The following is a 23489-nucleotide window of genomic DNA, read 5'->3' as shown; positions in this document are numbered from 1 at the left end:
TATGGCCGCTGAGTGCATTTGCCACTGATGTGGAGGTTCTGATTGATGCATTGCCTCAAGATGATTTGGGGAGGTGCCTCTGAGACTTGTTGGTTTGGCATATGGTCCAACTAGGCCCTTTTTTCTGTTAAATTCCTTCCAAACTATTTTTAGGGTTTATACAACCAAACCTCTTTTCTCCTAAATAATGGGTAATACATGTGAATAAGGAAACCCCTTTTTAAAGACTTCTTAAATCCCCAAGTTGGTATTTCATAATCTAAATCTGATATCTATTCAGCAAAGGCATGCTACTTTGAGTTTTGAATATTTAGGAGACAGACATAGATGTGATACTTGATCTTTGAGTGTGAAAATAGGTTTTAAAGTGGTGTGACCTGTTGAGGAGTTATGCTTTCCGTGTGTGTGGTCTTGCCACCCAGGGGTTGAATGCACAAAACTCTTAAGTAGAAAATTTGGGATGTATAGTCTGTTACAACTTCTTTGTGTAGCCTTAATTCTGCCACAGCCAGGACCAGCCCAATCCCAGGCTTCAGATCCATGGAGCATACTGAGTGCCAAACCAAAGGCTCAGATGAGATCCACTCCCTAGTGAATGGAACCCTGGACCATGATTTGAAAGAGCGCATACTAAGAAGAAAATATCCTAACTCCATTCTACGGTCCCAGGACATCCAGCCAGCCAACAAATTTAGCATCTGAGATGAACAGGACTTTCCTCCATTAAGGAGAAACCTCAGGTCTCCATCACAGAGCACTGGATCAGGTGCTTGAAGAAAACCTGCATCTTTATCTTGGCTTGCCTTGGCTTCTCCACAGCTTCCAGCACCACCTTGCACGTCATCCACATCCACTGTTCCATGACATTGCAGCCAACCAGCAAGAAACATTTTAATTATGAAAGTCATAAAGACAGAAAAATATAAGTATAACTGTATCAAAAGAGCAAAGCAATTAAATGTAGATAAATAAACATTAGCTTGCTTTCTTCTAAGTCCCCTTTAGTATATGACTTCATTTGCCTCACTGAAACCTGGTTACAGTAGAGTGAATACACTAGTGTCAATGAATCAACACCTCAAAGTTATATTAACGGTCAGAGTCTTTTTTAGGCCTTTTATCTGATTTAATACTCAGTTCAGCATTAAAATAAATCTAATGGGTGATTTTAATATTCATCTGGATGTTGAAAATAACAGACCTTATATTGTATTCAAAATACAAATGGAGTATTTAATGAAGCGTTGCCTTCTCTGTTTTCATGTAAATGCAAGTACAAGTTTGTCATGGAGTACCACAGGCCTCTGTGCTGGGACCAGTGCTTTTTACATTAAACATGCTCGTCTTGTTTTAAATATTATTAGATAACTGCATACATTTTCATTGTAGATGATACCGAGCTGTGTCTATCTATGAAGTCAGATTAGTTATTTATAGGTCTTTATGTCTTTAAGGTTATTTGGAGACCTCTTAAAGACCTGTATGTCCTGTAATCCTCTCCTAAATTGAGACAAATCTTAATGCACTGATTAAACAAATGTGTGCATTTGTGCACAATATCTCTGAAATCAGAAACATCCTGTTTCTGATAGTTCAGGTTCTTCTAAAAGTGCCCTAAAAAGCCTCCAGTTTATCCAAAACTGCAGCAAGAGTAGGTATGCTGCTATAGGCTCAGACTGCTGCGTGACTTCATGTGATACAATGTAATGTAATGAGCACTTGTTTTCTACTCACCTCTTTTCACTCCCTGTGTGTTAATACACCACTGCAGCATGTCATAAAATCTTTGTCTTCTCTCTACCTACACTGTTTTTTCTTTTCTCTTTTTTTCTTTTCTCCCTCTCCTCCCTTCCATATACAACTGGTTGGTGATGAAGGGAAGAATGGGAAAGCCCTTCCCTGAGCCTGGTTTTGTTGAGAGGTTTTTCCTGTTAAAGGGGAGTTTTTCTTTTCCACTGTCACTAAGTGCTTGCTTATACAGGGTTGTTTGATTGTTGGGATTTGTTTTTCTCAGAATACTGTAGAGTTTTTACCTTACCGTAAAAAGTGCCTTGAGACAACTGTGGTGATTTAGCCTTATATCCATAAACCTGATTTGAACTGAACTATAGCAGCAGTCTGTTGTAATTATGCTTTACTTTTTGGGTGGATAGACTGTGAACTTGCTATAAAGTGATTAATAAAAACATTATGACGACTCACAGAAAAAGAAAATACTGCTACGTTGTAACAAGGTGTGAAAATGGTTGGTTGATTAGTACAGAGCAGCTTTATGTAGCCATTGTGTATGGTGCCGGAGAAATGGGAAGGGGTAAAAACAAATAAAAAATAAAACTTGATCAACTTTGAGCACGACCAAACTCGTGACTGACTCAGTGATGACTGTGTCAGATCATATCTATAATGACAAGGCTTGTGAATTGCTTGCCATCAGGTGTGAACAAAGAATTTCCAAACTGCAACATACTGACAGGGAATTGGGGGATGTGCTGGATCAAGTTTGATCCATACCCCTGATGTGAAATCACAACTTACACCACTTAAAGGATCTGCTGATTATATTGAGTTAGTAAATAAAACTTAACTTTTAATCCAATGTGTTTTTTCCTTAAGTGTACATACTGCATGGTCTCTGGCAGAATGAAACCTACTGTTTATGTGCTCATTCAACTTATATTTCACAAGTCAGACGATACAAAGGAAAAGTTGAAAGAAGTAAAAGAAAACAGCTTGTGGAAGTTTGCAATCAGATAGCACAAACTGGGTAATCTCTGTTCCAATGCCATCCGGAAATCTTGCCTTTGATTCTCTGCTTGCAGGAGCAAATGGCTTTCAGAGATTGCACCGTAAATCCATCTGATCATCAGCTCAGTGGGGCCTTGTCTTCAGGACTGAGGAGACAGAGGACAAAAACACAGAGCTTTGGAGAATCTATTTTCCTCGAATCTAACCCCCTATAGCAGTAACAAAACCCATCCATGACTGTAAATAATAAAAAGATGGAGTAATGTTGGCACACTGTTGATTCCTTAGGCAGGTTGGAAGCTGCAGCGTGCATTCTGATGAGAGAAAAGGAGAACTACTGAAGGACAGAAGAATAGCCAAGTGTATGTGCTTGGGATTAGTTAAAAACGATCTCTGTGTGTTTTGTCATTCGAAATGACAGTGTATATGACAGTATAGTAATGGGAATCAAGAGAAATCGTTAGGCTGTTATGTAAGCTCCGCCTAAAACCTTACATACATTCAATCGGCCTTCTGCAAACTTGTGTTTATTGATTTTTTTTCTTGTAGTTAAAGATAGATTTAACAATGAAGTATTGATGATTTGTACTAGATTGGCAAGAATCTGAAATGGTGCAGGAGACACTGGGTCTGTTGACAACAGGTAGAACTACTTGTTCAGAGTTGAGTGGTTTTTTGCGTTCTGCATGTTGGCAGGCCAACAGCTGGTGAAGGGATTGTTTTACGTGCAGCTTTAATGTTTACATATGCTGAAATTTTGTTGTCAGTAGGTCTGTATTTAATGGTGAGCTAAATATGTGTTTGTAATCATACACTGTCTCACTAATAGTCTGTCCCCTTACCCAAGTTTCTAATGGAGAGTGACCCATTGCACTGATCTCTGTTCAGCATTCCAAACTGATTCAAAGCATCTGTAGATGGCAGTGCAGAAGTGTGTCATTCCAGGAAAAGACCTTACCCCCAGCCACCATTGCTTGTGAGTCAGCCAAAGCGGCATTGCCCATAGCTTTGTCTTTGAGGTCTGTGTTCCTGGTGGGATGAGGTTACTTCTGCTCCGCAGACAGTCCTCAGACACAGGAAAGCAGTTGGGGGAAAAAATTAAAGCCAGTGGCTTCATGATTCCAGTGAATCAAGTGGTGATCAATACACACTGGCCAGGATGCTGCTACTCTACAGTTTAATCCCTGCTCTCAGGCCATCCGGGCTAGAGCAATCCCTCAATGCAGCTTGTTATTTGCTGCGTGCTCCCACTGATATTGTAGTTTGGGAAATGATTACCATGCAATTAAGACTAATGTTCACTCCATTAGTACTTTCCTCTTAGAAAAACTGTAGGATGATATTGTATTGCACTTTGGAACTGTGTTTGCTTTATAAGCCCTAAAATGTAGAAAGGACTGTAAGAAGTGATTGCAATTTAGAGAAGAAATGTACCCTTTCATTTAGATCTTTAGATCATTATTTTTGTTGTGTGTCTTTTTGTCTTTATATACTATACTAAGAGGGGTATTTTTTCACTTTCAGGGAGAAAAAGTTACTAAAAACAATAACCTCCATGTTTGTGTGTACTTCTATATTGCACAAACTGTGCTTTGTTTCAGGATGAGTGCATGTTCAGTTTAGTAGACCCTTACTCAATATTCAAATGATGATCCCGTTAATGACATGGCATTTTAACCACTAAAATCGCATATGCAAGCTATTTAGTAGAAAACCTTTTCTAATCATGTGTTCAGTTTTTTACTAAGTGAATTCTTTCTGTATAGCTAGCCTCTACTTTGGCAAGTTCAGCCCCCTATCATGTGTGGGCAAGAGAAGAAAAATGCAGCATGAATAATGACCCAGCATTACACTTTCCATGGTGTATGTTGCAGATATAGATAAAACTGTGATAGTTAGTCATAATTTCCCGACAAAACATAGAGCACCAATATTGTGATGTGAGGTGGTTACATCACAATATTGATGTAGGTGGTTAACATGTAACCTTACAGAGATAGAACGCAGTATGAAATAAAGTAATATAGATTTAAAGTTTAAAGCAAGGTTTGAAAATGAAAATGTACAATAAATTGATGAGCTGTGACAACTGATTACTTTTCTTAATGTACAGAGTGCTTTGAGGTTTCAACAATGACAGCTCAAAACCAATCTCAGAATAATATATTAAAAATGTATATCTTCTAAAGAACTTATTATATTATCTTATCTTCTATAAGTCTTATTATAGAATTTTTCCATTTAGTTTTTTTTATGTCTCACAAAACAGGTGAGCGTTTTTTGGCCAGGGCCAGGGCCAGGACCTGTACTTTACTTTGCTACGGAAATCAGTAGGAGACCTGAGATCTAAGGACTAGCTTAGGATTCCAACATGTTTCAATGATGCAATTGAAATGATTTAGTTTTTTATGTAAGGCTGACAGTTTTCCATCTCTCAAGCAACGTGATGAATGCTGACAGTACCTCAGTTGCTTTGGACCCCAGTGTATAAAAGCTATGCAAACATAATGCCGGCTGCATTCCGCTTGCGTGCTTAAACCTCCTGCAGTGAGGCTTTGGTATTTCTCAACATTGACGGAAAGTCCTCTCCCATTTCGCTCTGTTTGATTTATTCTATCTTTCTGGTTTCAGAACATTGATGCTCTCCAAGAACACTTACACCTCTATAGTTTGTGCCTTCCAGCTGCACCTCACATGTGCAATTAAGTTGTCAGAGTAGCCTGAGCCGCTGCTTGCGTTGTTCTTGGAGACTGGTGCTTACATTGTTTAAGGTGTGCTTATGTTTTGTATAATGAACTTTTATTTGTGTATGAAATAATCGGAAGGCCCAGAGATTGCATGGTTATAGTTTGACAGTTTGTGTTAAAATCAGGTCTTGACCACTAGTTAGCAACAATTACCAAAGTGCTGATATAAAAATGTATAAGATATATAAAGAAATATATATCTGGATCTTATAGACTAATAATTATGAAGTAAAAAAGATCTGATTGGCAGTAACTACATAATAAATAATTGGAAAATAACTGGGCACTGCTGATTATTTTGAGTTAGAGCTATTCCTGCGTTTGGGAATTCCCCGTGTGTGTCGTAATTGACTTGTCTAAGATGTGTTTTTTTTGTGTTTTTTTTTGCACATGCCTGTGTGTGAGTGCGTATGTCAGGGATCTGTGTGGAGTGTTTTATTGTAGCTAACACATTGCAGTTATTAGCATTAGGGGGTAGCTGTGCCAGCGTAAGCAGAATGCCTCACATGCTCAGCCTGGGCTTGTGGTTAGCTGATGGAGACATCTGAAGGACCAGAGCCTCTCAGATCTAAATCAGGAACAATTTCTCCCTCTTTCCGATTCTCCCTCGATGTGTCTTTCTCTTTTGATATTCATGCCTCCACTTTACTGTTGTCACAGTCCTGTTTTTCTTCTTTTTTTTGTCATGGCTTCTGGCTCTTTAATCTTTGATTCTCTCACTCTTTGCTTCGGTTGACTCTCTGTATTCTTCTATTTCCTTTCATGTTTTCTTCTTTTCCCTAACACTTGTTACTTGTGAACACTGAAGTTGAGGTCACTAGTAGGAGCATAAAGAATTCACAGAGTGATTTTTGAATGGGCTTCAGTGGAAAGTGCAGTGGTTTGTTGTAATTATTTATCCAGGCTCCAAATTCCATCATGGCACCTATATTAGTTCAAGCCTGTTTGAATTCCTTGTTCCTGGATGTTAATCAAGTCTCAGAATTGGGGTTACTCAGACTCAGAGTCTTTTGTTTAAATAAAAAAATGTGCTAAACATTGTTTGCGAGGATAAAAGAGGACTGACCTCAGCACCCCTATTACTTTTGCAGACCTGCTTACTATTGTGGAGAAATGACTGCAAAAAACGATTTTGTAACAAAGAATCCAGTTTTCTGCATGAATACACAGGGCTTTGAGATTTATTAGATTAATGTAGAATTATGGACAGTTAAACTGGAACAACATCGGCTACTGTACCGTAAACACAAGATTGGTTTCTGCTGGTTTTACTTAAGACAAATAAAATGAACTGGGCTTTGAACTATTACTTGAAAGTGCAACAGAACAAGAGTAGAGCTAAAATCACCTAAATGTCAAATGTTTGAGGAGTGCACTTAACTTTAACTGGCCTTTAACTTTTACATTTTACTTTTACCATTTACACTTTAAGTTTATCTTGTTGTACCTTTACTGGCAGTTGGTTAAAAAGCTATACTGAAACTGCAGCCAGAGGTGATCTGTCTGGTGAGAACAGCACAAGGACAATGGCTGAACAAATTAAATACTCAGAAGTCAGAAGACCTCTTGTAGCTCCTTATGGGTCTGCTCTGTAACTGGGATCCCCGTTTGTCTTTGTTATTTTAAGTATGTTGGAGGCAGATAATAAACATAGACAGTTTGACTTGGGTAGAACAGAGGCACTCTTGGCAGAGACCTCCAACATGACATCACCGGTGTCGTTGTGATTCCTCCCCCTTCAGAGTGAAATAGTTTTGTAATTATGCATTCTTCTTTTGGCACATGCTTTGGAATCTTTTCTATGTCCTTGCTCCCCCTCTTTAATGAATACTTTATATTTTGGGGCTTCTGAAGGAAAGAAGGTGTTTGCTGGGATGGAATGTGCCTAGTAACACTAAAGGTATTACAGACCTATCACAGCTCCCCTTACACTTTAATAATCCAGAAATTCCCACCAGTATGTTTTTCTCTGTAGTGGTTATAGTAACAGCAAACTTGGTAAGTTGTGCTTTTTCAGACTGCTGAAGAAGTTTAATTCTCAGATCTTATTCTGCCTTGTATTTTATTGGTGCAGAAAATTTCATGTTATTGCCTACAGAACATTGTGTAGAGACTGTAATATTTAATTTGTGCAGTTAATCCACAATAAATGGAGGTTTGTTTTTGTGTAGTGGATTTAGTTACTGAAACGGGGGGGGGGGGTAGACCACATTTTTGTGATATGCTACTTTCATTGAGATAATTATTCAGAATGTCACACAATGTGATATTCATCTGGGTTACTTTCAGGCTCTAATCCCCCCAATCTTCCATGGATTCCAGCTGCATGGCTCTAGTCCTTAAGTATGGGTCTGTATAATATTTTAGATTGTGTGTGCGTATACATTTGTGTGTTTTTTATGCACATATTTGTCTTTAAATATGCCTATGATGTCTGTGTATAAAATACGTAGCATAATTATAATATTAATACCCAACAGTTATTTGTGATGGAGACTGTGTGAAATTCTGTCCTCACCACTCCAGCTTCTGTAGTTCTCTTCTGTTTGAGGAGAAAATGAACCCTCTGTCTTTAATCATGGTAAAATAGCTTTCTTCATTTGTTACTGTTTCATTAAAAAGCCATTAGCAGCTAATTTTTAGCCGAGCTGATGGATGCATTCGAAGCCAAGAGACGTTAAAGAAAAGGTAATCTGAGTCAACTGTGATGTTCTCTGTTCTTTTCAGTAAAAATTCCGGTGGGGTTGTCATCAATGGTTGAAGCAGCTTAAGTGTAAAAGAAGTGGCTGCATACCATTTGACATTACTGGAACCATCCCAAACTGTGACATTATGTTTAAAACAGTGAGCCCCTTTTCATGTTTTTATTTCTCTCGGTGCCAGCTGGAAACCATTCTTATGAGAACCAGGGTCAACACTGTTAAAACAAGCTTCAGACTAGCTAATTATAGATGGGATGAGAAGCTCTAGAAGAAGTGGAAGGATGGAGACAATGTCAAATATAGGTAAAGCAGATGAAACATGAACAAAAGTGAAATGAATACTGCGATAGCAAAGAAGAACTTTGATGAAGCAAGATGATGAGAGAGGCGGGAGATGAGACCTAGGAGCACTAAAAAAACAGAAGCACATTTTTAGGACAATAGTGTGTGTGTGTCTTTGGTAGTTTTTTTCACTGTTGTTCTGGAAAAACAGCCTGGAATGTCCCACGTTCGCATTATATCCTTTGAGTATCATATGATTCACTGGTTACTTGGAGGTGTGAATGCTAGGCCTTAACATGTCGGGCAGAGGTTCTGTGTGTGTCTGTGTTTATATGAGTACGTGAGTGATTTACAGGAGAAGGGGTTCTGTGTGAGATAAGGAGCCTATTGGGTTTCCTTCATTTATTTTCTCACTCTGTAGGCGTTCGCCCTCCCCTGCCGTGCCTCCAGTATCCAGGCCTGCTGCTTTGATGTCAGCATGAGTTCACCAGCAACCTGCAGAGGAAAAACAACAAAAACAGAGTGTGTTTATCTAGCAATGGTCTGCATGCTCCCATTAATGTGCTGAAACTGTGTGAAATTGACCAGTTTTAAAAATGTTTTGGTTTCAAAGATCAGGCGGTTGCAGAGAAGCGAGGTAGTCGGCTGCTGGTCCTTGCCAATTTTTTTTTCTTGTGTTAAACTGAAATTGGAAAATACTTAGCAATTTCTGAAAAGAAAAAAAAATATAGTGCTTGTTTTTTTTTTTTGTCTAATATTTATTAAGAAATGTGAATGGTCAACAACAACTCTGGTAATTTGCCTACTTTTTAGCTAGTCCAGGTCAGAGAAAGCCTCAAATCACAAGAAACTGTAGCAAGGGTGTTATTCTGCTCCCGCAAATACTTTATAAGTAAGTAATTAACATATTAATGAGTATATTAATTTGAGCAGACTAAAAAAATGAATGACTGCATTAAGCTTAGAACATGAACAGATACTTTGAAATATCTATTTATAATAAAACATACCTGCGTGATATGAAATATCTTAAGACATATTTGTATTTTTTGAAGCTTTACCAGTTTACATATAAATGTCATTGTCACTAGCAGATATGATGTTGCTGGTTTCTAGTATCTGTAGGTTATAGCCAGATTATTTGTACAAGGAACTTGTGAGTTTCTTATCTACAGAGGTGCTGTTCCTAATAGCTGGAAGTGGTGGTGGTATTCAGCTAATGCGCTGAGCAGCTCATATGGGTTGACCCTCCAGACAGACTCGGCACACCGCCTCCTGCTCCCTGACTGAGTCAGACGATTACAGGAGGACAGAGGTCACGTCTGGCCTTCCTGTGCCCTAACCCTCTATGGGTGCCCACTTACCCTCTGAGTAGGGGGTCCCCCTCACTTGTCACTCACACCACCAGCTTCATGTTTCTGTCCCTTTGTTCTGGTCTCATTATCATCAAGTCTCTTTCACTCTAAATGTCCCTCAGCTTTTCTTGGTTTTGCCGTCTCGCTCTTTTTTTTTTCCACTGTTATTTTTTTCGCTTATCTATTGGTTTCATGTCTCTCTTTTCCTTTTTAACTACCATCATATTTGGTTAACAGCTGAGGTGACATGCCTGCAGGGGAAGCAGCCCTACTTTTTCCGGTCCTCGTGTCTATCTTTCCTTCTCCTTTTCTCCATCCTTCTTAGGCTCCCTCCCTGTGCTGTGCCCTGCTGTGGAATTGGAGAGATCGATTTACTTGGCAGCAGCTGAGGGCAGGCTTCATTTGTCCCAGGGCTTCCTTCTGAAAAGGCATTTTTCACCTCTGGAGAATTGCTCACTGCCCATGGTGACATTGAGCGCTTAATTGCGCTACTTCCAAATTTGGCAGTCTTGTTCTTCATAGTGCCAGTTCAAGTTGTTGAACTCGATGTACTCTTGGCTTGCCGGGCTATGCATTCCTTTAGGTATAGATATGAGACTAAAGGGGGAAGGAGACTGTTTCTTACTCTAATGTGCTCAAGTAGGGTATTGTGATGTAAACTAAGGTTTGGAGTGTGTATCTTAAACCTTCCTAATCAAATAACAATCCCTTTTCTATTGTAGCATGTTTAAATATTATAGGTGCAACTTTTCAAAGTGATGACAAATCTACAAAAGAAGTGAGTAATGACCAGCAAATTTACACCTTATTATTCGCAGATCTTTATTCTTTGTAACCTTGATGAAGTATTTATTATTTCTCCCTCTCTGTTTACCAATTCCCACCGCTCTCTGATGAGGAAAAAACTGATTGCACAGTGGAGTTCTATTGGATAGGGCCTTAGTGAAGTAACATGTAAATATTTCTGCCAGAGCCTCTCTCATCTCTTTTGAGTATTGAGTGTTTACTGCACTGGGGGATACTTCTGTCAGTGTGTCTGCAACTAAGATAATGCAAAGTATGTTTAAAACCAAATCATCATTACTCAACTAAAACCAAAGGGTTCACTGTCATTAAATAGTGTTAGAACCAGGGATTGTCTGTTACATATGTAAGCTGCATGAATGTATTAAAATTTGCAACACGCGACCTGCCTGCAAAGGGTGTCTGTCAGTTTAAACTGGATCGGTTCAATATTTATAAATAAAGTGTGTGTGTGGAGTAGCCAAATATATTTGGTTTTGACACCTTCAGTGCTTACATGTGTCAGGATAAAGGGTGACTCCTGAGACGCTTAAATGCTAAACACATGTGATCTCCCTTTTCTTGTCCAAATTATCTGACTAACCTACCACCCAGGCTGATTGTGCAAAGGTTACAGCGCTGCAGTAACCTCTAATCAACGCCACACTGAGTTTTAACTCAGTGAAAAGGTGGAGAGATTACTAACTTCTCAGTTTTGCTTCTGATATATTGTTTCTTTGACACTGTATCTAATTTTTTTTTCATTTCTTCATCCTATCCACTGTTGCAGGCTTATGTCTTCCATGAGTTTGAATATGAGGTATTTGCTATTATACATAGTAGCTGTTAGGAGTTCAACGTTAGCTGCTGTAGTCATAGCATTTTTGTGCTCTGATAAGTTTTTCTCCCCTATTCTCCAAATTGCTCATTTATGGTTAAATTCGTCTTTACAACAGGGCTGGATATATTCCAAGCTGGACACACGTTTATCATGTGGATACAGTGACAGATCTGACAGATTTCCACCCATAGAATCTTATTATTACTTGTCGAATCCAAAACTGTGACTTAGCAAATCCCTCAGTCCCTCAAAAAGGCACATTTATTAAATTTACAAACTTAACCTTATTGTTGCCCCTTCAGTGGCTTTAATAAAATGTGCTGTTTTTAAGCAAAAAAAGAAAAAAAATAAGCCAAGCATTATTAGTATTGCTAGTGGTGCAATAATGGATCTACCTTGCTAAGGAGCAAAACAAATCCCGTTTTTCCTTGCTTTTTGACTTTGCTGCTGTAACACAAACAACAGTGACGTCACTCCCAGCTCTGACATCTGACTTCTGAGGCAGACGGAATGCAGCATTAGTCCTTGGCTGTCAGTAGTCTAAAACCACTGTTTCTGACCCCTCCACTGTTTGTCCTCATGTCTCTGCTGTTTTATTTGTACAGAACACCCACTAGCCTGAGGCTCTCTACAAGCTACAACAATAAATAAGCTCCTTAGCTTGAATCTTGGGTCATTCTGTTTATCACCAAGCTCATCTCTAAATGGGGGATGATCATTTCATTTTCCTATATACCCATTAACACATACATACACACATTTTGCACTTTTGTTCCTGGGCTTGACAAGCCACTGATGTCTCCAGTGCAGATGACATGTGCTGTCATGGACTAGAGACCTTCATCTTTCTCATTCAAGGACCAGAGTTTATTTGTAGAGGCCACAAGGATGGTTGTTAATTGGTGGGAGGAAGGTTATTCAGAAGGCTATTCAGAAGGTTTAGTGTAAGAAATAGTGGTCCACGGTAAGTTTTCTTTTTATCTCTGCCACTGCCAGTGATGCAGGAGAGCAGATTCTCAGTTTATATTAATTTCATAATCTAAGAAAAATGTTTTATACATGAAAATTCACATATTCCCTATCTAATTTAATCAAGAACTAGTTTGCACACACTAGGATCACAACTACTATATGTTATATTATTACATTGCTTTAATGTGGTTACAACTGATAGCTTATAACTGTAGAGCTCTTGTAGAGGCCCTTTTTTCCAGCTTCTGTCATCACAGGCATTGTTGTTTGTTTTTGTTTTATCAGGATGACCACGAAAGTGGCTCTAGTTCCACCAGTCGCAGTGTCTCAGACAGCTCCAAGGCTGTGGCCAAGCCCCGTCGCCTACAGCAAGCTGCCCCGAGTGACCCAGACCTGCCTCCAGGTAAGTGATGTAAACTGGCTCAGTGAGGCTGTTCTGATTACCTCACCTACCTACTTGACATCAACATGTTCCTTAAAAGTGGACTGTCTTAAGTGTATCAGTTCATATGATCTGATATGGGACTGTCAAAGTGACCACCTTTGGTTAGCTATGACTTCCCTGCTCAACATGCAAACAAAGACGCAACTTATTTCAATATACAAAGATCAGAGCTCTGCACTGGTCTAATTTTGCAACCCCCATTCAACTGCAGGTGCAGTCTCAGACTACTGGACCTAAATTTAATAATAAATTTATTAATAAATTGTTACCTAAATTTATTCTAAAGTCCAACAGACTTCCCTGGATCTCAGAGAGGGATTAGGACCAACTACAAAGTGTGCTTAAAATAAATTTTTGGTGGCACAATGTGTATGTGCAATATCAGAATTATTATAGTTTTGGATTTTCTAATTAGTTTTTATTTTTATTTCATTTTTAATTTTTGTTTTTAATTCTCTGTAGTTTCAGTTCATTTCCAGAGTGGGATTCTCTTGTGAGTTTATTTTTTTATTAGTTTCAGTCTTAAATTTATTAATTATTATCTTAATAAATATTGTTATTGGAGGGCACATGCTGAGGCAAGATCTAGGAAAATTAATTCAGGTATTGCAATAAAAGCAGATAACTTTTTGAAAGTGTTGTAGACTTCCAAAGCTTCAAAAACTTGTCCACCACTGGCCCATCAAGGAAGATGTATTTATTTATTTTTACCAAAGTAACCAACACTAAAACTAAGGATATATCTGTATATTTAGGGTTTTTTTTTTTAAATTAGTTTTTCAAGTTCACAAAATTGCTTCAGCTAGTTTTATTTTATCCAAGGACCAGAGTTTTTTTTTTTTTTCAAAAGTAGTTAACTAATATTTTTTTCATATTTTATAACTTTACATACATGGCTGGTTGTATGTATGCATGTATGCATGCATGCATCCATCCATCCATCCATCTCCTGTTTAGCCTATAAGAGTTTTTTTATTTTGGGATGAGCCACATAGCACTGTTTTTCACAAGTGTAAATCACCCAGAGTGAGCATGGGGAATGTGCCTGTTATAAATCATACGGTGATGGCTCTTATCAACAAAGCTCCTTGACCACATGCCTCCCACAGGGCCACGGATTCCATACCTACCTTACTGCAGCCCTTTAGTGCACCTCACAAAGAGCAGTTTTGTTTGAGAGTGGCTAAATGTATTTTTGACCCTAATCTTTTATGCTGACAGTTTTATTTTTAAAATGTATGGATGCAACTATTTCATCAAATACCTCTGAACATATAAACTAATTTTCAAGTAGGTGTGTAGGTGTTCGACAACCTTTCAGACTATGAAGATCTATGAAAAATAATCTGTTTAGAGAGCACAAATGAAGGAAAAAACATAATCCAAGAGGCAGGGGTCATGAGCTGAGTTAGGTCAGCTTGAAAAAAGCTTCACTCCCAAACCCTGGTGTGGTTGAATGTATGAACTTGCACTCCTGGCTGGTTGTATCTTGGGAGGATCCATTTCCAGGCTTTACATTATGAGATAATATCTCTCCCCAGCTGTTAAAGCACGGTTCCTCACACCCAGGCATCTCCCTTTAGGGCTGCTTCCAACAGATCTCCCAGTAGTGTGTGTGTGTGCGCGCCATGTTTTTAGTGTGTTCTTCTGTGTGCACACCCTCAACTTTTCTACTAGCAGACCTTATTTCAGCCCATTACAGACTGCAGAGACAACTTTGGGGTCAGAGGTTGCTGCACCTCGGTAATGGCAAGGAAGCAAATGAATGCCGTAATCCCAACCTACCTAATTAAAAGCTTGAGGTTAAAAGGTAGAGGAGGTAAAACTAACCTGCTATGACTCAGACAGAGGATGTTTTCCCAAGAATAAGATACAAACCAAACCTGACAGAAGCCTTTAATGTAGTTGAAGTATGGTGTTTTTTTTTCAGAGATGGGATGCCTAACATTAGTGCCTCAACAATCTGTTAAAGTGCTGAAATTTTGTCTTTCAGACAAAGATCATGTCACTGCTATATTACTGTTCCTTTGAGTCACAGAAATGCCTTCAAACGCCATGGTATAAATGTGCTTTTCTTAATGTCACTTTTTGTTTCTTTAAGTTAATGTATGGGTAGTTGCATTAATGATGCTAAAACATAGCTGGGAAGTGCAGCTTCGATGCAAAGACCATTCAGACTTTCAAATCTTATGGCAGACATGACTCTGTCTTCATGTAAAAACACCTGTAAGTCATAAATAATACATCATCTTTGTGGAATGTGAACTGTTGTATGTACCGTATTATATGAACATATAATAGATCTACAAGTAAAATGCATGCACTGTTAATACATCCCTGTATGGATATGCATTTTACTGTTTGTTACTTAAAAGTGCATGTTGACCATAAACTAATTCACCCACAATGCATTTTGATTGTCTGTCCATCAGGTTTGAGCTTTTTTCACCAAAAAGCCAAAACAGCAAACCATTAAAGAGCAGGTAAACAGATACCACAAAAAGATGTAAACACAAAGCACGGCTCCCACCTACAGGACATGCCCACTGGGTGTGGAAAGCCGACATCTCACAGATTCTGAAACTCCAGATTTCGTCACTCTCCAACCAAAATTCATTGAACCAGCAGCTAAAGAAGAGCACCACACTACACTTAACGCTTGAAAAACATTGTAATGAATTCCCACTTACTTTGGCTGTCTTGCTTCCACCATCATAAAATTGCATTACCTCCACAGCTCTATCTCTCAGTGGGCTTCGTGACTAGTTTCCCATTAAAAACCTCTATTTTCTACCATATTACGCACCATATTACCACCAGTCTACAGTCTATTTGACAAGAAAGCCTAATTTCTGCTATTTAGTCCCAAAGAAATTTCAAGTTTCATAATTTATGCCAAATTGCAAAATGCTTTGTTATGTCTATAATAAAACCTCTGTAACTTTGTGACAAACAGAAAAGTTGGTTTTTCACCTTCTACTATAGAAAGCTGGTTTTTTTAAATAACTACAGTTCAAAAACAACAACATCCACAACAACAAAAAAAGGATAGTCTGTGCAATGAGCTACCAGCACTTCTTCTGTTATTTTACACATTTATTTCTTACAATTGAGTCCAAAGAGTCGAGCTGGCAGATTTCTTTCTTTGTCACAGCAGCTTTTTCTTTAACATGTAGAAAAACAGTTACATATGTAGCCTCTTTACACTGACAGAAAGGGGAGTTTCACTGGTCTGGCCCGCTTAAGATCAAAGTGGGCTGTATGTGGCCCGCAATATAAAATTAGTTTGACAACCCTGTACTGCATTAGGGCTGTTTGAAAAGCTGCATTGTGCTTTCTAATTGTAACTGGTATATTGAAAAAGCCACACATCAGTGCATCTTAATCTTGCATTTGATGGTCTTTTAATGTAAATGGATAAATGTATGTACTATAAGTACATTCTGTTCAGAATTGTGCACCATTTTTCACTGCATTTGAATTTTCTGTTATATTTTATTTTAAATACTCAGTCGTTTTTTTAAAATTTTGATTGTATAGCAGTTTGTGACTATATGTCTGTGTAAAGCACTTTATAAATAAACTGTACTTACTTACCTTTACCTAGTATGACACATTATTACATACAGTAATACTTTCAGTTGCCATCATGCCAGAAGCCAGTTTACAGCTTCCGCGCTGATTCTGTATTCTAACCATACTACTGCTATTATGTCATACATCAGTACTTTTTTAGAATTTTAAAAGCCTGGTAATTAACATCCTTTTTGTACTTTCTTGCTTAATATTTTAAGCTATGTGCTTTGTCAGTATAAAGTTACTTGTGCAAATAATTTTGTGTCAGAGGCAGTGATAGACGGGTATAATTTTGAGTAAATGAGCGATACAAGAATGTGGCAATGGTTGTGTACTTGTTAGCCTTAAGGAAGATCTGATGTGAGACCCTCACAGCGCAAAGACCTGTTTAGATCTTTGTCAGTATCTGCGTTTACAAACCACTTTGTTGCGTCTTATCCCCTTAACTCCCATCCCCTTCAAAACAACCGAAACTAAACATGGTGATACCAAAAGGCAGGCCCTTCACAATTATCCAGTTATTCAGCTCTGAGCTCTCACATGCTGAATGGATTTATCGTCCTCGTTCACTCTGTGGTGGAAAATAGTGATGTTAATTCATATGCCATGGGATTGGTAGCCACACAAAGACCAAAGACCAAGTGCTTCCACCTTGGGCGATTCTGTGAGTGATTATGTTTACTGCTGCTTGTGGGGGGACGAGTGGCCACCGTTTGTGAGAACCACATTTGCCTGTTCCAGGAGATTCCTGCTTTGGTTCTATTCACGCCGTTGAAAATGTGGTTTGTTTTATATGACTTCAAAGCAATTTAATAGTGGCAGTTCTCCCTTTGAATCTGTGTTAGCCATACTGAAACCTATGAATTTGGTGTATCAGAAGCTACCCTCCAAAGTCTGCTTATAAGTCACAGCATGTCTGTTTTTGTGAGTGAAGTAGGATCTTCAGGATTTGGTGTTTCTTTTTTTCCTGTTTCTTTTGTTTTACATTTTTTGATTGTGTGTCTAGTTGAAGGAAGCTAGTACACAACAAATATTCTTGAAGTGCTTTCAAGCTTACATAATTGAATTGTGTGCAGAGGGGATTATTGAGAATGAACAGTTATATCTATAACTTCTGTTCCCTGAAGGAGAGGAACGAGGCACAACACATAAGTATGGGAAATCTCGCCCTCGCGTTTTTCTTTATTTTAATGACTATTTACGTTGTAGATTTTTACTGAAAGACTCAAGACTATGAATGAACACATACAGAATTATGTGTAGTTATTAGTAGTATGTAGCTTCATGAGGTAGTCACCTGAAATGGTTTTCCAACAGTCTTGAAGGAGTTCCCAGAGATGCTGAGCACTTGTTGGCCCTTTTTGCCTTTACTTTGCCTTTACTATGTCATCCCGAACTATCTTGATTGGGCTTAGGTCAGGTGACTGTGGAGGCGCAGAACTCCATCACTCTCCTTCTTTGGTCAAATAGCCCTTACAAAGCCTGGTGGTGTGTTTGGGGTCACTGTCCTGTTGAGAAATAAATGATGTTTAACTAAATGAAAACTGGATGGGATTGCATGTTGCTGCAGGATGCTGTGGTAGCCACGTGGTTCAGTGTGCCTTCAATTTTGAACAAATCCCCAACAGTGTCATCAGCAATTCACCACCATTCATCACACCTCCTCCTCCATGCTTCATGGTGGGAACCATGCATGTAGAGACCATTCATTCACCTTTTCTGCATCACACAAAGACACGGTGGGTGAAACCAAAGCTCTTAAATTTAGACTCATCAGACCAAAGCACAGATTTCCACTGGTCTAATGTCCATTCCTCGTGTTTCTTGGCCCAAACAAATCTCTTCTGCTTGTTGCTTTAGCAGCTGTCTGACCAAAAAGGCTTAATTGGCGCAGTCTTCTCTGAACAGTTGATGTAGAGATGTGTCTGCTCCTAGAACTCTGTGTTGCATTTATCTGGGGTCTAATCTGAGATGCTGTTAACTTGCAATTTCTGAGGCTGGTTACTCGGATGAATTTATTCTCGGCAGCAGAGGTGACTTCTGGTCTTCCTTTGGTCCTCATGTAAGCCAGTTTCGTCATAGTGCTTGATGGTTTTTGTGACTACACTTAGGGACACATTCAAAGTTTTCGCAATTTTCTGGACTGACTGACCTTCAGTTCTTAAAGTAATGATGGACTGTTGTTTCTCTTTATTTAGCGGATTGGTTCTTGGCGTAATATGAATTCCAACAGTTGCCAAATAGGGCTGTCAGCTGTGTACCAACCTGACTTCTGCACAACACAACTGTGTTACCCAATCCCATTAAGAAGGCAGGAAATTCCACAAGTGAACCCTGACAAGGCACACCTGTGAAGTAAAAACCAAAAACCATTTCAGGTGACTACATCATGAAGCTCATGAAGAGAAGGCCAAGGGTTTGCAGCACTCTCAATAAAGCAAAGTGTTGCTACTTTGAGGAATCTAAAATATAAGACATATTTAGAGTTATTTATCAATTTTTTTCTTTGCTACATAATTCTATATATCTTGCACAACACGACCCTGAGGGCATCAGGAAAAAACCTGTGTGCAGAAAGGACACACAGACAGAAAATGAAGGTCAGCCACTCAATTTGCGAAGCCAAAGCGAGAAGCTATGCAGTATTATGTGAAAGAAATTGGATATCCACAGACTTAATTGATTAAAAAGGGGGGCACAAAGGGTTAACAGAGAAACCCAGTGCTTTATTGTGTGACATAACCAGCTGCCTGCTCTCTGGAGCAAGCTGCAAGAACCCAGTCTTCTAGATCGGGTAAGATGCGGACAACCCTCTTTCTGAGGGATGCCAAAGCTGCTTTGGCAGATTTTGCGAAGACGCATTAGAGACAACCTGAACAGCACCACCAGGTATTCGTAGACTATGCCCTTGAATGCATACCTGTGGTTCAGGTGTACAGCCACATGATTGTTGCAAACCAATCATCTGGGCCAGCTGCATTCAAAAGCTGTCTGAATGTTAGCGTCTTGAACATGTTCATTCATAAATATTTGTTCAAGACTCGGAGGTCAAGAATAGGATGAATAGTGTACTTACTTCCTCTCTATCACTGCTGGCTCCTTGTAAACAGTGGGTTTATAATTCTGAGGTGGTTGATCCGGAACTGCAACTGCTAACTGTGTGGTGAACAACCTGATCCTTAAGTATGTGGAAGATGATATTGTGCTGTCAGTCAACATCACCTCAGCAGAGTGCTACACAGTGGATGATAGCAACGGTTTGCACCACCCACGGACAGGAGGCTCAAGTGTGCCACTGAGGGAGGTGAACAGCCTCCTGGGCATCGGGTCCTGCTGGGGGCCCGAAGGTGGACCTTTGCTGCAAGCCAACTGACTTAGAACTTGAACCAGAGGCTGCGCTCTCGCTGGAGGCTCACCCATCGCAACAGTGTGTTCTGCTTTCTTGTTGGTGGCCTGGGCTTCCCAGGGTCCCATTGTGGTTGGCCGGCTGGCATAGCCGGCAGCACACTAGGCTCTCCTGCTCATCCTCCAACAAACCATGAATATCCAGGCCGATGTCCAGCACATCATTGTCTTCCTGTGGAGTGCTGGGCTGAAGCCGGTCAGTGCTCCTGGCTTGTCTTCGGTTAACCCATCAACAGATAATTGCGGGGACATCGACCAGATACTCCTCGTCTTTGGACTTGGAGACGAGAGGGTCATCCCACGCGAGGACAGTTGCAAACAGAAGATTTCTGCTTTTCTTGTTTTAGTTTTCTGTCCATTCCAAAACGCAAAGTAAAACACTACACAGGAAGACTCAAATTTTGCAGCGTGGGCAGCCTACACAACAACTCCACGGTGGAGGCTAACACCAACAGGGGCAGTTAAGCTAACTTCAAGCTAGCAGACAACAGAGCTAACTAGCAGCAGCAAGTTAGTCCAGTTTAGCAAAGGTGTTCTTAGTTTTTATGCTCTTTACCTCTCTAAGGGATGACTGTGATAACAGGGGGAATGTGTGCAAGTAGGGCATGTACATGCCATCACAGGTCATCCACCTTAAAGGCGTAAATAGAGGTTTCAGCCAGGACACATGGGGACATGATATCCCGTACTCATGTGTTGTACCGAGTGAATCGACTGGAAGGAAACCATCTCTTCAGTTTTTACTGAGTGAAATTATATATCTAGCTGAATCACATGATATATAGATCTTATTGTAATGACAACTTTTTTCATTTTCTTGTTGGAAACAACACTAAGAGACCTAACAGGAGTTTTCAGTCAAAGTCTGCAGTTTTCAAACCAGTAAATAGCGCTCATGTCAGAAGCAAAACCAGAAGCAGGAAAAAAGGAAATGCACTAAATGTTGCTAAAAATAGCATTCTGTGATTTGATTTCATTAACAGTGATATAGAAACTAACCTGCATTTAATGCAAAGATTACATATCGCAGCTTCCTCTCATCATAAATATCATCAAGAAAGAAAAAAAAAATCCAATACTGCATTGCTGCGACACAGTTTACTAATTTACTAAGACCATCCCCTCACTCTTATTTTGAAAGTGTAGTTGCAGCTAATCACCTAGCCTGGCTGTCTCCACTGTCGTTGACGGCAGCTGGTGATAATAGTCCTTGTTCTGCTCCTGAGAGCCGCTGTGAGCTTGACAGCCAGTCTAACTAGAACCTGCAGGTTCAGACATAATTCATCTGATGTTCTATCAAGCACATCGAAGCAGCAACACAACAAGAACTAACACTGCTAGCTGTTATTGAGAGTATTGGGACATTTACCCATAATGTAAATACAGAAGTTTTTGTGGTATTAGTGGAAACTGCTAGCTAAGGAAAGAAAATATCCCAGACACACGAAGGCTGGTAATTTCTCCAGCTGAGTCTTTGTTCTGCTTTGGTGCCTTGCTGTACCATGCATGGTTGAGTTCCTTGAATCTCCCACTTTACTATAAGGGGCCCTAGAGCTAACTGAATAGTTAGCATAATTAGACGGCTTATATTGCTGCTTTAGTAAGCATTTAATCATATATTGATGTGTTTCCATAGTGAGATCCTTTCACTACTGTCTTTGCATTTTTTACGTTACAGACTGAAAATTAATAGTGGCTTACTGTATTTTATTAAAGATGCCGCGTTCAACATCAGGGACTGTATTAATGCTTCTGGTTACATTGGCAATAGTACTAATACCATTTTAAATAACACAGCAATACAACCTCACAGTATATTTAGTGTCTTATGGACTTGTCTTTTTCTTTATGGCTAATAACTGTGGCAAAGCTGATAGTTGCTAATACTTTCCATATACAGGAAAATGGTGAGCATGTACAGTATAGTGTTTCTTTCCTGTATTGCACAGAAGAGACCACTTGGCCTGTTCTTAGACCACATAAAGGAGCCGGTTTTTCCAGCCATTTTATGGTTGAACAGTTTTAAGTGGGCTTCTTCCCTGTGGGCTGCAGCACAGGTGCTGCCTGTGTCAATTGTTTACAGAAGTTCAGAGCAGTGCAATGGCTCACAGGGAGATGGATTGGGGCCTTGGACTTGGTACAAGGCAAGAAGAGGTATAACAAGTGTACAAGCATGCGAGACAGAAAGAAAGGACACCCTGACATGTGTAAATTAGATCCAGAGAGGTAAATAGCAGGGGGTAAAGTGCTGGTTTTACTGCCCAGGGTGCAGGTGCAACATCGGCTTTCTGACTGACCCCAGAAAAACACACACACACACACACACACACACACACACACACACACACACACACACACACACACACACACACAGAGCCACATTCATGCATGTAAGGAAGTTGCCAGGCACACACTCAGCTCCACTCAAGACAAGCACATACATGCATGCAAGGCCACGCACAAATGTCATGAACACACATTAAGTATGAGTTGAGTTCATATTATGTCATCCTCTCTTCCTGCTGCTGTGTTTGGTCAGGCAGCAAACTCATGAGAATTTTGTCAATTGGATTATGCTAATACATAGTCGGGCCTGTGTACAAGTGGCAGAACAGTTAACCAATTCATATAAATATTTTCATCAACAGCACCATTTTGTTCGACTTAATTATTGGTTCTGTTATGCCCTGGGCCAGGCATGTAGATACAGGAAGAAAAACATTTGGTTTGGAAAATAAGGGAAAAGCATTAAAGCTTTATATATTTTAACTTGTAGTGACTGTGTTTAACAGTACTTGGGAGGAATGAATAATGCCATTGGTCCTGTGGTTAGGAGGATTTATTGCTGTATATTTTCATATTTTATGGTCGAAACTCCCCTGTCTGTAATATTTTAAGTTATTTCTTACTTTGTTGAGTAATGACCTTACCATGTATGTTTTTCCTGCAAAGCTTCTGTTTCTGGGCGTCACTGTGGCCATTAGGAGGTACTGGTAACACTGCAGGATGGCTCCCTCAGCTCTGTTGAAACCTAATCTGTCAGGCTGCTTTTTCTCTTGTGCTTGCTCTATGCTACTACATCCACCCACTTCCTCAACAGAAGGACTGTCACCCTCACCTCCCTCACCCTTTAAAAAAGTTGAATTCTGCAGTTTCTAGTTTTATGTGTAATTGAGAATCCTTTCTCTTCATAGCCTCAAACTGTGAAAGTCAGACTCTCAAATGTTTCAAATTAATTAATGCATTACATTTCTAAAAGTTATGACCCAAGTTTTTCCAGTGTAAATTCAGAGTGTACTAAATAGTTATTATTCAGGTCACCCATTGGTTCTTTTTTTTGGCTCTTTTTATTACTGGCAGATTTTGTCATGAGACATATTAATACATACACTGCAGCCCTGGTCTTTTCTTGGTAATACCAAGAAAAGATCAGAAAAGATCTTTTTTTTTTTTTTTGAGAATTCTGCAAATGTCAGAATTAGTTGGACTGGACATTAAACAGTCATTATGCTACCAGCTCTCTGCTACAGAGTCTCTGTAATGTCTGATTGAACCCATGTGAGAAAACTGCAGGTAATTGTTTGGAGAATTCACATCAAGCAAGTGGGAGTATGCAAGTCCTGCCCAGGTGCCACC

General features: G+C 39.5%; 1 protein-coding gene across 8 annotated transcripts in view; it reads left to right on the top strand.

Annotated features, from left to right (window-relative positions):
• vps13b (vacuolar protein sorting 13 homolog B) overlaps nucleotides 1–23489 on the top strand; it is a 300414-nt gene that overhangs the window by 9030 nt on the left and 267895 nt on the right. For all 8 annotated transcript variants that reach the window (XR_003222193.1, XR_003222194.1, XM_005456766.4 and 5 more), the window contains exon 4: nucleotides 12713–12830. Coding sequence is in view for 6 of the 8 variants with exons in the window: in XM_005456766.4 (XP_005456823.1) it covers nucleotides 12713–12830 (118 nt within the window). In the remaining 2 variants the exon portion in view is untranslated. The remainder of the gene's footprint in view (nucleotides 1–12712; nucleotides 12831–23489) is intronic.

Source organism: Oreochromis niloticus, linkage group LG11 (genome assembly GCF_001858045.2).
Source record: "Oreochromis niloticus isolate F11D_XX linkage group LG11, O_niloticus_UMD_NMBU, whole genome shotgun sequence".
NCBI classification, from domain to species: Eukaryota; Metazoa; Chordata; class Actinopteri; order Cichliformes; family Cichlidae; genus Oreochromis; species Oreochromis niloticus.
Note: the sequence above shows the minus strand (reverse complement) of the source record. Positions and strands in the feature narration are given on the sequence as shown.